This window comes from Castanea sativa, chromosome 10 (genome assembly GCF_040712315.1).
Source record: "Castanea sativa cultivar Marrone di Chiusa Pesio chromosome 10, ASM4071231v1".
Classification (NCBI taxonomy): Eukaryota; Viridiplantae; Streptophyta; class Magnoliopsida; order Fagales; family Fagaceae; genus Castanea; species Castanea sativa.
This window is the reverse complement of record NC_134022.1, coordinates 7,438,231-7,454,514: the sequence shown is the minus strand read 5'-3', so window position 1 is coordinate 7,454,514 and position 16,284 is coordinate 7,438,231. Positions and strand designations below refer to the sequence as shown.

The following is a 16,284-nucleotide window of genomic DNA, read 5'->3' as shown; positions in this document are numbered from 1 at the left end:
CAAGCATCCAAGACTTCAGCAAGAAGACAATGCAAATTACAACAATTAGAAAAGTAATGAGGAACAACAAATTTAGCTAGACAATGTACTGCAGAGTTAAGCTCTCTCCTAACTTAATATAAAATTACAATTAACTAAATATTTGCTAAAGTCTAAAACATCACAAATCATAGATTGGTTAGGCCAAGCAACATTGGAGCAAGAGCAACCATCTTTACCAGCATCAAAACAATTTTTAGCATCACCCCTTCACTTCAATTCTCTTTATATTTTCTAACTTAGCAATTTTAAATGCCAAGAGAATGATTTCATATGAAAGTGATACTGGCTTAAATTACAATCTATTATCTCAAATCTTACCCAAAAATAACTTTTAAATTAGCCCTGTCGGTAGGTCAAACATCGATCTTTTCAACGCCAAAAAATATGGAATCCAAGGGCTTTTCCCTTTTCCTTAATTCTTTTTAGGTCTAACATCATAACATGTTGGGTCTTACATTTGTTTAGTGTAATCTTACATGGTAGTGAGTCATTTAAGTGATGATGAAGTGAGTAGTTCTAAAACCACAAATTATTTCATAATTTTTTTTAATACAACTCTAACACGGTAGATTGTGAGTGGTTAAATATCATTTACACATAGATTCATCATTTTTTCTTTACCAATTATACTCTGTCCTGTCATAATTATGACAAGAAATTGTGAAAAATTATGTGGTCTTTAAATTTTCGTCGGTCAGGATGATGATGTTGGTCCCACTAGCTATTTTTTTATGAATTTATTTCATGGTATGTTTTATGTTCTCATATTAGGTGGGTGAGTGTGGACCCAAGTGGCTCAAAGGAGTCAATGCCCAATGGACTTCATTGAATAGCTGTGACAAGTATTCTGCTTTCATAAACAAGAGGTACAAAGCTGACAGCAGTGGCACCCACTGCTAAAACATATATAGAATAGAACCAAGCTAAGAATCAGACTGCTTTGCTTTGACGCACAGCAAATGAGAGAAAACCACTTTTCTTGAGTCTTGACCATTTGGTTTAAGCTCCAGAAATTTTCTTTTCTTGTACCTGAAACTGAAAAAAAAAGCTGAGAGAATGCGAGGAGATAAGGAGGCAGTAAATATTCTGGTGTCTCTGACACTAATCAGCGCTTTCGTTTTTGTCTACTCTGATATTGATGTACGTACTGTCTCTTTCATTTCTTTGAGTGTGTATATATGTATATGTTTATGGTTGTGCATGCATTTTATGTAATGCATTTGTAATGATCAACTGTAGGTTCTAAATGAGATACTTCATGAGATTCTAAGTTGGTGTGCGCGCGTTGGTGTTGCACTTGTGCTTCTGATGGTTGTTATCCAGTCACGGATGGATGTTTTTCGTGAGTTAAGCCGTGAATTAGGTGATAGAATTGTGAGTATGCTAATCTTTCAGACTATTTGAGCAATATGATAGGTAATACATAATCAGATTTCACTTTCATTATGTTATCTAATATTTAATTAGGCTTTAATTTCTTGATTCTTTTTCTCACCCAAGGTAATACATGGTACGTACTATGGTAGTAAATTGTCGCGAGCTAATGTTGTAAATCGAATATTTTATGCTGTAATGACCTGCTTCTTCTTGATTTCCCTAAGGGAATTTAATCAACTAAAAATTACTAGTTACTTTCGTTTTAGCACAGGTGATTTGAATTTCTTTAAATATTATCTTCTATAATAACAGGCTCACTGGAAGGAGGAAGTATATCTTGTTTCGAGTGTATATTTCTCCCCTCTCATGGCTAGTGAGATTCATATTTCATGACTAGTAGGACCTATATGGGTCCCACTAACTGTGAGAAGGGAGAAACATACACTCAAAATAGGGTATATTTTCTCCACAGGAGGACTAGGCATTTAGTTCACAAATGAGAACTCTATTTTTTGTATATATAGTTTAATTTTATTAGAATTAACATTAACTTATTTAATTCATTATTCATAACAACATAAATTTTTGTAACAAACAATAATTGATTATCGTGTCAAAGTAGGTGGTAATTTAGGCCTTAATTTCAAGTTAATAACATTCAGCACTTTATTTATCCATTAGTGCATATTACAATTCTAGTTCATCGTTACTTTATATATATATATATATATATATATATATATATATAGGTATAGGTATAGTAGCTACTCTAATTGTTTAGTTACTTACCCCATAATTCATAATTCACACCACAGGACGAGAATTTAGGCATCAGTGGATTATTGGGCCCAAGGAGACACCATGCTTCTTGTCATTGTCATACCATAAGGGAAGGAACTAGTGGTTTCATGGTTCAAAAACTGAAACATGATTTGATAAAAAAAATCTATGATGGGGTGTACCAAGTCAACGTAGAGAACATAGGCCGTGTCATTTATAATGTTGCACCACGAGTTGATTCATTAAGTAGAGAATCGTACAATTTGGCAGTTGCATGCTCTAATGAGTTTGTGTTGAAGAATATTTTTTGTTTCAATCCAAACTGTAACCAAGTTTGCTATGTAATGGAGCACTACGAACAAAATTTCAAACAATGGTTGCAAGAGAATTCTCTCTCTGATCAACAAGGCAAAAATCTGAATCCAGAATGTCTTCAAATTCTTAGGTAATATGTATTTGATTTCTTTTATCTTCATCAAAACCAATTTTTAGATTGTCACTCTTTTCTTGGCTATGTGATAGGGATGTTTTAAGGGGCATTGGTTATCTCCATCGTGTGAAAAAGAGATGTCATGGCAAGTTAAATGAGACAAATATTGTGATCGTGAATGGTCGGGCCAAGATTACAGGAATGGTAAATGATATTTCAAAAACTCATCTAGATGATTATTCAGATTATAAGCACTTGGCGACCATTGTTCGAAGATCCTTCGAAACCGAGCAACATGACATTCCAACAGAACTTAAGTTGTTTCTTACCTACCTCTCAAAGACAGAACCCAGCCGGTATGCAAGTAAACTTTACACACACACACACAAACATTTATTGTAAAATATCTAACTTAAACTTCTTTTTATTCTTGTCCAGGTTGCTCAATATTGAAAATCATCCAATTTTTCTATCCCCTTTACAAAGATTGAGCTACAGGGTGATTGCTCATACTTTCTTGTATTTTGGAAAGTCGAAAAGGTCCTTTGCGTTGGCACTAAATGAAAAGCTTGGTGAATGTGATTGGAAGCTCAATGTCAGAACTACTGGTACATTTGTTATGGTGCTTGATCGTTATAATCACCAGGGAAATTTGTCAGAAAAACAAAGGAAAATCGTTGAATACAAACAAACTGCCATATCTTTTATGAGGTTTTGCAGAAATGTTGTGGCGCACCTTAAGGATAATAATGTTAAACGAGATGTAAGTTCATAAACACTTTCACAAACAAAATTCATTAAAAGAATTAAATGTTTTTGTTTGAGGAATTTTTTTTTTCTTTGGTGATATAGCCAGGGCGGTGTAAGAAATTGACTGTTAAAGAAGTCGAGGAAGAGCTTAATGGATACTGGCCTGAGTTCATGCCCATTGTGCATGAAGTCCTTGTTGAACATGGCCATCTTATGGTTGTACACGATGCGTATGTGGTTGATCAAACTCAGTTTAATAAATTGTTCTTGATCCCTTCTGGCTTGTCAACTATGTGGCTAACTTGTATTCATGGTCTTTTGTAGGGTTCTCAAATGAAACCATTGGGCTGTTTGTCACAAATGGATATGATGCAGGTTAGGTTTTTATTTTATGTGGCTAACTTGTATTCATGGTCCTTTGATTATTACCACTACAAGTTCTTTCGTTTTTTTTTTTTTTTTTTTTTTTTCAGAATACAGTTACCAGGGATGCAAATCTTAATATATCAACCAGCCATTGTGAAAAATATACAGTTACAGGGGGATGCAGTACTTGTAGAATATTGCTAACATGTGCTTTGATATTTTTTTTTTTTTATATATAAATGATATATATATGTGTGTGTAAATATATTCATAAAAAAAAAAATCCAAAAAAGAAAATTTGTATAAAAGATGCAAGGCATCACTAAGGTGAGTGATCCAATAATAAAGACTTACTCCAATATATATGGTTTGAATGAGGTTAATGTCTTGAGTTTGAATCCTCTCATTTTAGTCACAAGATGCCCTTCAAAGACCCTATAGAATTTGTTTAGTAACAAGTTGTTACATTCTTATAAAGAGTAATGTTAGAATTACAAACTATTTTATAACATTTTTATGAAATGTTGATATGCCTAATTTTTTATTGGTTTTCATCTATACCCACTATTAATATTACTTTTTCATTTACCAATAATCACTCATCACATTAGCAGTTTGTAGAAGAGTAATGCTACAACCACAAACTATTTTACAATATTTTTACAAAATGTTGATGTGACTAACCTCTTATTAGTTTTTATCTAGGCCCATTATTAATATCATTTTTTCATTTACCAATAATCACTCACCACATTAAAAACAGAAGCAATGTAATTAGTATAAACAAATCAACTTAATTTAAGCGCAATTTATTTTTAGTGTCGAGTTGTTTTATTTTAATATAAAAAAATAATGAGTTCTTATTGGTTTTGACTAGCTAGCAAGTATCAATTTGTATCTTCCTCCGAAAAAGATTATCTCTTGTAGGGAGAATATTGGAGCAAGCCCGCCACAAAAAAAGTTTTAACTTTAGGAGGTACTTTCAAAGCCCAAATCTTATTCCACCATTTCCTATCTTCTTGTGCCTTTGAATGTTCAGCTTCTACCTGCTGGTTTAAATGAAGGGCTACCTAATATGCTGACTTAATAATGAACTCATGCCTCCTATTTTCTTTCCAAATCAGACAATCCCTTGACTGGCTTCGATTAAGAGGTATGGCTAAGATTTCCATCCTAATTCTAGGTGCAAAAGTTTCACAAACCTTCAATCTATTCCACTGCCATGTGTTTTTATCAATGAAGTCAGACACCATAGCAGATAGCAGTTCTTCCCCAGAAAGCACTGGTTTATGAGATAACCAGCGTGAAGACGACACCTCAATCTTTGTTCCATCTCCCACCCTCCATCTTGTGCCTTTAAGAATGACATCCCTAGCAACTAACAAACTCCGCCAAACATACGAAGGTTTATCCTAAGTCAGCCTGCATAAAAGAGCAGTTAGGAAAATACCTTGCCTTATAAACTCAATGAAACAAAAAATGTGTGTGGTGTATCAATCTCTAGGTTTGTTTAGCTAGCATCGCTAAATTAGAGGCATGTATATCTCGAAAACCCATACCTCCTTTTCGCTTTGGTGTACACAACTTCTTCCAGTTTATCCAATGGATCTCTGTGTCATCTTTAGTCTGCCCCTATCAATATTTGGCCAAGATAGAGTTGATAGAGTCCCCTATTGCCTTTGGAATTTTATATAGGCCCATAGAGTGTATTGGAATGGCTTGTGCAATTGTCTTGATCAACACCTCTCTTCCCACTTTAGAAATAAGTTTTTCCTTCCATCCCATGACTCTCTTATTGATTCGGTCATGCGTCTCTTTAAAAGTATCCACTTTTGCTTTGCCACATGCCATTGGTAGTCCAAGATATTTTTCATAGTTATTCATAACCCTTGCTCCTAATAATTGCTGTATCTCCCTCTTAACTTCTTCATTTGTATTTTTACTAAAGAACACAAAAGTTTTTTGTCGATTAATGGCTTGACCAGGTGTCTCTTCGTATTGACCTAGGGTGTGTAGAAGGTGTTGACATTCTCCAATTGATGCTTCATAGAACAACAAGTTATCACCAGCAAAAAGTAAATGAGAAGTATGAACTCCTCCCTTACATGATAAAACTCCATGTAAATTTCTATTTTTTGAAGCTTTTCTTATTAGTCCAGATAACCCCTCAACATAAATAAGGAATAGATATGGTGACAAATGGTCACCTTGCTTGATCCCTCGGGTTGGGCAAACAAAACCCTTAGGCTCCCCATTACCAATATAGAGTAAGATGTTGTACAAACTGTTTCCATTGCCAATCGGACCCACTTTTCGTCCAAACCTATTTTAAGCATCATTTGCCTAAGAAATTCTCATTTCACCTGATCATAAGCTTTACTAATGTCAAGTTTGATTGCCATTTGCCCTTTTTCCCCCTTTCTTTTATTTCTCATTCTGTGTAACAACTCAAAAGCTACAGAAGTATTGTTAGTTATTTGCCTACCTGGCACAAAAGCGCTTTGGGCATCTAATATCACATTGGCAAAATCACTTTCAACTTGTTGACTAAAACCTTTGAAACAATTCTAGATATCACATTTTCTAAACTGATTGGATGAAAATCAGACATATATTGTGGTTCATTCTTTTTAGGAATGAGGACAATATGTGTGTAATTCATTTTTCTTAGAAAATAGCCAAAATGTAAAACATACAATACAACATTTGTAACATTCCCACCTACGACATGTCGGTATTTTTGAAAGAAGAAGGGAGACATATCCTCCAGACTAGGTGATTTAGATGGGTGCATTTGAAATAAAGCTCTTTTAACCTCTTTTGCTGTGCATGGTTGGATAAGATGGTGATTCATTTCTGGAGTGGCCACATGATCCACTGCTTCTAAGACTCTATCATTATGGCATGGATGTGCGGAACTAAACAACCCTTGGAAGTAATCTTCTGCCACCCTTGCAATATCATCCTCATCCTCACACCAATTTCCTCTACTATCAAAAATTCCATTGATATGATTCTTTCTTTTCCGTTGACTGGCTCTTTGATGGAAGAATTGGTATTTTTATCATCAGCTTGCAGCCAAATGGATCTAGATCGTTGCCGCCAATGCACTTCATCTTGATACAAAATTGTATTGATCACATCTTTAACTCTTCGAATTGCATGATAGTTGTCGGCCAAATTTGAGGTGTACAATTCGTGTAGAACTTGATGTTTGGCTTTAAGTTGATGTGATGAAGCATCAGATGTGACCCTACTCCAATCCGCTAATGCCATCTTGCATTGCTTGATTTTTTCAAAAAGAATAAACAATGGGCTGCTTGTGGGTATCACATTAGTCCATGCATGTTGTATTATAACTTCACAATTAGGTTGGGTGGCCCACTTTTCCTCAAACCGTCTAGGTATTCTTCTAGGCCTCACATGATGTTGTTCCACCTGTGTATTCAAAATAAGGGGCACATGATCAGAGTAAGACATAGGAAAATGTGATACTCTACTGTAAGGAAAGAGTTCCCTCCATGCCAACGTTGCACAAGCTCTATTAAGCCATTCTTGCACATAATCATCTCCCTCATGACCATTTTCCCATGTAAAAATATGTCCAGTGTAACCCAAATCAATCAATCCACAATGCAATAAAGTACTTCTAAACTCTTGCATGAGATGCATTGGTTTAGGTAGTCGCCCATCCTTTTCCTCAGCAGACAAGATCTCATTATAGTCTCCTATACACAGCCATGGAGTTGATTTCCGTGTACTCAATTATTTGAGTAAATCCCAAGTTTCTTGCCACAAGTGGTCTTCTGGTTTCCCATAAAAGCCAGTAATCCTCCAAGACAAATTTTGTTTAGTAAGAATGAGAGTATCAATGTGGTTTTGAGTGTAAGTTTGGATATCCAAATCCACTTCTTTTTTTCATAACATTGCCAAGCCACCCCTCCTACCCAAACAAGGAATAGCCAGCATAGCATCAAAATGTAACTCATTCTGAATCCATTTCATTTCATCAACGGTTCGTTTTGTCTCCACCAAAAACAAAATTTTGGGAGCTTTTTCTCTCACTAAGTAAGAGAGGACCTCCACTGCCCATCAAACCCACAACAGTTCCAACTTAGGACAATCATTGCTCTCGGCGAGGCTGGGTATCAGGCTCCACTGTTGTAAATAGATTGGTGTTGACATCTAGTGGTTTTGTTCTCTTGTTTTTCTCAGTCTCCCCTTTTCCCCCAGTTTTATGTGGAACTGGGTATTCCCTCTTCTTTCCTAAAGTTCCCAATGTTCCTTACTTTTTGTTTAACAAAAGCAACCTTTCAGTCAGCTCTTTTCCATGTTGCTGTTTTATGATTGCCCCCAGATACGTGTTTTCTATGAAAAGACTCATTTGCTTGCGTCACAGTATCAATTGCCTTTGAAGTTGAATTTTGGGTGGTCTCAAGAATAGGCACATTGAATAAATTATATCCTAAAAATTCAGGATGAAGCACAATCGCAGTATTTTCCTTAATCACCAATTCCTCTGTCTTATCAGCATCTTGCCCGTCCTGTTTATTAGGAAGAGAACTGCTATTCCTATTAACTTGCTCCTGCTCATGATCCGTTGAGATATCCATCTCAAGGCCATGATTTTCGGGATTGCTAAGGGTGACTACCGAAATATATGTTGGTTCAGTAACTGCTTCTAAAGTAATTGTTGAATCGGTTTTTGCCTTTGTCGTGGCTTCTGCCGTAGGTTTGTCGTGCTTCCTGTTGCGCTGACCTTCCTCTGTTCGCTAATACCTAGCCTTCATCCATTCCTCATATTGGAAGGCTTGTGTTTCCTCATGTCTCAGTTTATCACAAGACTTAACTTCATGCCCAATCAATCCACAATGAAAACAGAAACTAACCAACCTTTCATATTTGAACGCCACCCATACTATATCTCCCCCAGGGCTCTTAATCTGACTACCACGACGAAGTGGCTTGTCTAACGGAATTTCAACTCGAATATGAAGGAACCAAGCCTGGCCAAAATTTAAAACTTTGAGTCTACTTCAACGACCCGTCCTAATGCCAAACCGATGTCTTGCCCAACTTCTTTAGAAAAAAGATCAAAAGGAAGTCCTCATACTTGAACCCACATTGGGTAGTGATTAAAAGAAATATTTCCCGCTGTCAGGCCTTGTTCCTATCTTCAAAAGAGCAAAGTAGAATTATCAAAACACCATGGTCCATTATGAATCACCCACTACAGTTGGCTGTCCATGGCAAACTTGAACTGTAATAGCCTTTCCCCAACTTCAAGAATCTTTAGATCTACCCCAAATTTCCAACTATTTTGAAGTAAGTTTTTAGCCGCCATTAAGTTGATCTATTTAGTCGTCAAAAATCTCCCAAAAAGGCTAAGCGAGCATTCTTCTAGAATCTTTTCCCTTTGGGTAGGACGGACTTGTATAACTCGAGCCTCCTCGGATGTTAATTTAACTTGTTGTAAGCGTTCGATAACCTCGTAATCCATAAAAACTGAAAGTAGTAGTAAAGAAAAGGAAAAAAAAAAAAAAAAAAACCACTTCTGGAACAGTAGTGGAGGGAAAACTCACCCTAAGTGAGAGAGAAAACTCCTATCGTGAGGAGAGGGATAAAATTTAACAAAAGCTATTTAAATATCTATAAAGAAAAGATGCAATGTAATTAAAATTTTAAAAAATATATCAAATGTAAATTAATGTGAATTGCATAATTCTAATGATAAGTTTTTTTTTTTATAATTTTTTTTAAGATTCAATGTTTAAATAATGATATATATATATATATATATATATATAAATTATAATGTAAATAATGAATTGTACTTCAAAGAGTTTTAAGTACGTGACATCTAAAAAAATAAAATAAAATAATAATGTGAAAAATGTAGACTTCAAAAAATTTATGTGACAATAAAAGTAAGAATCAACCAAAAGAGTTTCGAGATGAAACTAGAATGTCATCCAACAAGCCATTGATGTTCTTTAAGAAGTTGGGCTTGACTAAGGGTTCATGGGCTCCCTTCTTTATTTGGGACGAGGATGTGCTTGCAGGCTTGCCCTAAGGGGCTTTGTGGAGATGTGATGGAGTTGGTCAATCCCCCTTGAATAGCATTATTGGTTTGTATCACTTTTGCATGTTGCAGATTGTTTTTGTAATTAAAAAAAAAAAAAACTTGAAAAAGAATAGGCGTGGGCAATCAAAGGTGGCTTCCCTCCTTGGGGAGTGAATAGAGAGTAGCATTCAGCCCATTGGGTATAGTGAGTCATAGCTACCTCAGCCTCACTAGGGCATCAATGAGTACTAAGTCAGCATTATTACAAATAATCCATATACGGTTCCTATAGCGTGAGTCAAACCTATAATCTAATCCCGCCAAACCACATGGGTGTAAACTTAGTGACCATTGAACTGCTACCCTTGGTGGCCATGCTACAAGTTAAATTGAGTTGTATAGAGTTAGACAACATTTATACTTTAAGATGGTTTAGTGTTTGATACAAATTTATTTGGCTTTTTCCTTCTAGTTGTATTTGGTTAAAAGTTAATAAATAGTTGTACTTAGAAAAAGTAATACTTTAAAAAGTTGTACATTAGTAAATAAACAAAAAATTAAATGAAAAAGTTGATTTTCACGATTTATGGGACAATCGACGCTGATTATAAAGCTGTAATTGGAAAAGATCCAAATTTCACAGCAAATAAAAATGTACTTAAGGAGATAATCAATGCAATTAAACATAGCATACAAGAGCCTAAAATCATGAGAGTCTAAGGTTAAAAATATAGTTAAAAACCCACAAAAACCCCACGCATAAGACTCAATAAACTAACTTAAAAATTTTAGCGACCACTGTTGATCACCACTTGTAGCGAGATAGTCTTCTAGCTAGTCCTTTTTTTTTTAAAAAAAAAAATTCTTAAAATTCTCTCTAATTCTCTCTCTCTCTCTCTCTCTCTCTCTCTCTCTCTCGTGGTAGTTGAAGTTATCATGAACTGCAAAGCTTGGATTTGGTAGTCGTTGCTGGTCGGCTGTGGCAGATTTGGATGTCTGAAATTTATTTTGTGTTGATATTTTCGTTGATTTAGGCGGTGGGTGTGAGGTTTGTGTTGATTTATGTTGTGGGTGCGGTGGTTGCTGGGTTTGTGTTAGTTTTTTATTATTTATTTGTATGGTGCTTGTGGTAGTTTTCGGCAGTGGCTGTTGTTTTTGTACCTCTACATATAAAGCTGATAGCTAATATGAGAATTAAACTAAAGAAGCAGAAATAGTCTGATAAACTAAGATTAGTGATAAGGGCATTTTTGCCCAGAGTAGTTTTCTTCATCCATTTGGATGAATGAACCTCGCTCGAGATTCGTCAGGATAAAATCCATAAGTGCCCATCTACTTTTGGAAGACCCGTCGAGAACCACTTGGGTCAGCTTGATTGTGGGTGCAGATGAACCCAATGAATGGAGACATAAGCCCGATGGGCAGATGCTCCTGAACTCAATGGTTGGATCGTGAGACCCACAAACCTTTGCGTGCACACCACTCATAAATCCCTACGTAGAAATAACTTGCACACCACATTTAAAGATCCTTTTAAACATATCCTCTCAATATGGGAAGTAAGACCTTAAGATCTCGGAATATTAACTCTGTATCCTTCATATAAGGAAAAATCTTATGTTCGTGGCAGGGACGAAGTTAGGACTTAGAGTTAGGGGGGCAAAAGTATAAACAAATTTTTTTTGAAACTCCAAATAAGCATTCCAAATTTTCACAATATTTTTACTACATTTTCACAATAAATAGTAAGTGGTAGGTTATTATTGGTTGTTATGAGTGGAAAAAAAAAGTAATTTAAGTTGTTGATTCAAATTAGAACCAATAACAACTTACCGCATGTGATTTGTTGTGAAAATGTTGTGAATGTAGCACTTCTCAATTTAAAAAGTTAAACTTTTTTTTCTTTTACCTTTTTTTGGGTGTCTTGTGTGTTGTCAGATGTGTGTGAGTGTTCACTTAGACTAGTTAGAATTGGCTTAGGAATTTGTTATTTTATTTTATTTTTTGTTTGTGTTTTGCATGGGTTTGTTTTGTGGTGTTGTTTGGGCTTAAGTTTGTTATAAATATATTTTGTTGTTAAGTTTGTTAAATTTATTTCAGATTTTAAATCAATTAAAATTTTTATGGCCTTTAAAAAGATCAATAATATTGTTGAGAGGGCAAAGTGCAAATTTATTGAAACAAATTGCTAAAATTAATATACATACGCGCGCGCACACACACACACATATACACTAAAAAAAATTTGAAAAAATTTGGGTGGGGGGCCACTACCTCCCTAAGTCCAACTATAGTTTTGTCACTGGTTCGTGGGATCTTGGTTAGCTCTACACCACTATATAAGCACCAAGCCTTCTCTTACCTAAGGTACGTGAAATCTCCTGCTCTCACATTCTTGAGTTCTTAAAGACTCTTCAATCATTGACTTAATCTTTGGAGAGTCTTTGGTTGGCACTCCACCAATACTCTCTGTTAATTCTTGGTTTTCTTATTCTTCAAGTACCCATATTGAAGTGCGTGTGGACGATCAACTTACTAAAGATTTTTGTACATCATCAATTAGCAACATGCAAGCTAGGCAATTTTTTTTCCTTTGGTCCATGAGCTCTGGGGTTGATCCAAACTAGAGGCAACTAGCGAAGATATGGTAGGAATGCGATTTGGGGATCCATTTTCAATTGGTGGCAGCAACCCCATTTTCTTTTAGATTCAAGTGGCTCAAATACATGAACCCACCATCTGTTAGTCCTGTGGCAAACTGGTTTGGGTTTGAACCCCACTCTCTATTGTGCTAAAAGTAATGTGGTTTTATCGAGTGGTTGTGGGATTAAAATTGTGAATTAAAAAAAAATATTTAATTAAAATTGTGATATAGTAATGAGGTTGATGTATATGCACAAAACAAAGTAGTGAGAAAAAAATAGATAGTTGTACTAAAAAAAGTAATATTTTTGTGGTTCGTTTGGCTAAATATTTGAGGCGGCTGATGTGAATGCTATTAATCATGCATTCAAAACCATCCAGCCAAATCCCATATGCAAGAAATAAAGGATGCATTACTCTTTTTAAATATTTGCAACTATTTTATTGGTATCCCTCAATTATTCCTTCTTTCTTTACTCTTTGTTGACCATAATTTTTCTTCCTTCATGATAATATGATATGACTTATCGACTTCATCAATGACAAAATATCCTTCTTGGACTTGTTGCTCTGCTTGTCTTTGCTTGGACGGGGTATTCTCAAGATTATGTTGTCTCTGAAAGATGGGTGTAGTCATCCTTGCTATTATGTCTTCTATTTGTTTAAGAACTATTGATCACTAGAGACCATTTGGTCAATTGATGAGGGTACAAATTTTCAAGGTGTTTTTTCTGAGGTTTAAGACCAAGTATGTCTGGAGAGATCCTTTTAGGTGTTACCATCTCCAAGTCCAAACAAGGACAAACCTAGGATTTGAAACTAGAGGGCCGAAGTATTAGAAAAAAAGTTCAAATAAGCATATATATATATATATATATATATATATATATATATAGTATTAACAAACTATCATCTAAGATAAATACACAAAATCATTGTTTCTTAATACATTAAGATGAAACGAAGACAAAAACACATACACACAAAATAATATTGTTTCTTAAGAGCATCAGTTGTTGCAAAAAAAAAATTTATTTTCACAAACCAAAACTTACTTTTACTACTTTAATATAGTATTTGAAACGTTTGGTATTGTAGTGTTTTTGATATTTAGTGCTCTAAATGCTAAATATTTAACATTTAAAACACCTGATGCTAGTACTCTAATACTAGGCTAATTAGGATTTTTAATTTTTTTTAAGTTTTGTTAAGTTTTTGAGTTAAGTAATTGCTAGCTGGACTAGACTGATTAGAAAGGAGGGGCTAAGTTTTTGAAAAAGGAAAGGCCCCAACTCCCAAGTATATATATATATATATATAATAACCCATAAATTTTTTTTCTTTATTTTTCTTTGGGCAGGGTGACCCGGGCCCCCTTGGGTCTGTCCCTGCCAATAAGAAAGATTGATCATTCTGAGAATCATTTAATGAAGATTATTGACAATAAATTCACATTTGATTCCCATTTAACCATGCCCCTAGAATAAGAACATAATGCATAGATAGTGCCCAAGAAAGATAAGATCCAAAACAATAAATCTTGAATGATGGGACTGACGAAGTTAAAGCACAGATGAAGCTGCCTTCATGGATGAACATGACCAGTATCCGCGTCATCAGAAAGAGTTAATGCCATTCAATGCTGCCATTAAAGCCCCAACCGTTACGAGACCAGCTGGACGAATCGGTTGTAACGCATTAAAATCCATAAACTCCACCAGAGACGTTATCGGGGGAGTCATTAACACCCCAACGGCTATAATTCCCAAGGGAATATAAAACCCTCGCAACACCAATACAAGGTACAGAGACAGCATCACAGCCTGAATTACTTTATTCTTGATATTTCGATTATTGCATCCTTTTATACTGACTTTGCCATCGGAGGCATTGTGGCAGGCACCACACCGGTGACCACTTGAATAAGTTCTTGCTCCCGCAAGGTCGTCAGAGTACTGCTAGGGACCATCTGGACGAATCCCAAAGGAACCGACGAGATACTGCTTCAAGGTTTGCCAATACGCCTAAAGCCCTAATGAAGGAGAAATGATAATAGGTGCACGTGCAAGGGCCTAAAAGAGAGATGCATGTGATGTTTTTAGAAAGCATGGACCTAAAGTCCACGAAAAATGACTATGGGTTTGATTAGGCCCAAAAATAGAGGATGAAATGGGCCCAAGGCACAAATAAAGGATGAAATGGTCCCAAAACCTTGGCTTAAAGGAAATGACAAAGTGGGTCAAGTGCCCTTAGACATGACATGACCAAATTAAAATGAGTCAAAAACTTATATAGAGAATGTGATAGAGGTAATGCCCTGAACAAGAAACAAAGGGCCTAAGTCCTTGAGGCAAAATGAGGATAGGTCTAAGGCCCAGGCAAAGGACATGATGACCTCAAGGCCCATACAGAAGACAAGATGGGCCTAAGTCTCAATCAAATGGCAAGGATGGGCCCAGAGCCGAAATGAACAACAAGATGGATATAAGGCTCAGACAAAGGAAAAGGTGAGCCTAAGGCCCTAGACAAAATAAAGGTGGACCTAATGCCAAAACGAAGGACAAATTAGGCCTTAGGCCTAGACAAAGGATAAGGCCCAAGTAAAAAAGAAGAAGATGGGCTGAAAGTCCAAACAAATGACAAGATGGGTTTAGGGGGAAAACATTTGTTTACATTCTGGCTGAATTGTCATATCGGCCTAAATTTAGCGGAATGGACTACAATTTAGGCCGAAATGGAATAGAGGGTGATTCGTTTTAGCTAACTAATCAAAATGGAATTTTTCAGCAATTTTGAGTGGAACAAAAATGGAATTGATAACAATGGTTTCACATTCTTAGAAGTAAATTGTTTCAAACTATGTTTACATTTTTACAATAGATATTCACATTTTACACATGATATGAAAGAGTATAAATATGATATAAAAGAGTGTAAACATTAATAGATGTGAAACCATTAAACCCCATAAAACAATAACATAAACGAGAATGGTGCTATTATTCCATCAATAAATAATGAGATAAGTTAACACATGCCTTAACAGTATTGATTTATGATTTATTTTAGAAAAAATTTATAGGATAAAAAAACAATTAATTTTTTTGACATCCTCTTATATTTCTTATAAAAATTGTATCAAAATTTTTCTAAAATGATTTATTAACAATTACCCTATTAGTTTTTTTTTTTTAACTGGACCCATAAATAATAATGTAAATGACAATGACACACATCAATTTTCACAATTTAAGATAGAATGTGATTCATGTAGAATAAGAGCAATGTTAGTAATGGTCTCCCATGAAAGTAATACTATACTAATTCATTTAAAAAACTTGAATTATTAGAAACAAAAAAATTCATCTAAAATGTTAAGAAGAAAGTTTTAAAAATTTTATTAGATTTGTATATATTATTGTTATTTCATGACCTAAAAATAGGGAATCCGATGGCTTTTCCTTTTCCTTAATTCTTTTTAGCTCTAAAATCATTGCATATTATTGGGTGCTACAATTATTTTATTATTTAGTACAATAGTACATGGTAGTGAGTCAATTAAGTGACAACGAAGATGATGATGTTGGCCCACTAGTCATCTTTTAATGAATATTTTTTTTGACAACCATCCTTTTATGAATATATTTGCTCATGTTCTCATGTAAGGTAGGTAAGTGTGGACCCAAGTGGTGGCTCAAAGGATTCAATGCCCAATGGACTTTATTGAATAGTTGAGTCTGTGAGAGGACAAAATATTCTGCTTTAATAAACAAAATGAGGTACAAAGCTAACAGCCCCTCCCACACTGACACTTGGAACCAAGCTCAGAGTT

General features: G+C 35.1%; 1 protein-coding gene across 1 annotated transcript; it reads left to right on the top strand.

Moving 5' to 3' along the window:
- Positions 1 to 1,003: 1,003 nt before the first annotated feature.
- Positions 1,004 to 4,104, top strand: LOC142614230 (uncharacterized). Its single transcript, XM_075786796.1, has 8 exons — positions 1,004 to 1,182; positions 1,282 to 1,416; positions 2,235 to 2,644; positions 2,722 to 2,985; positions 3,068 to 3,392; positions 3,482 to 3,609; positions 3,704 to 3,754; positions 3,853 to 4,104. The coding sequence occupies exons 1-7, from the start codon at positions 1,099 to 1,101 to the stop codon at positions 3,714 to 3,716; spliced, it is 1,359 nt and encodes a 452-aa protein (XP_075642911.1). The 5' UTR covers positions 1,004 to 1,098; the 3' UTR covers positions 3,717 to 3,754; positions 3,853 to 4,104.
- Positions 4,105 to 16,284: the final 12,180 nt, after the last annotated feature.

Bases quoted from the DNA above. Each gene is read 5' to 3' on its own strand.
- LOC142614230 (XM_075786796.1), top strand. From the start codon at position 1,099: ATGCGAGGAGATAAGGAGGCAGTAAATATTCTGGTGTCTCTGACACTA. The intron at 1,183-1,281 runs GTACGTACTGTC...GATCAACTGTAG, and splicing joins TTGTCTACTCTGATATTGAT to GTTCTAAATGAGATACTTCA. The intron at 2,645-2,721 runs GTAATATGTATT...GCTATGTGATAG, and splicing joins GAATGTCTTCAAATTCTTAG to GGATGTTTTAAGGGGCATTG.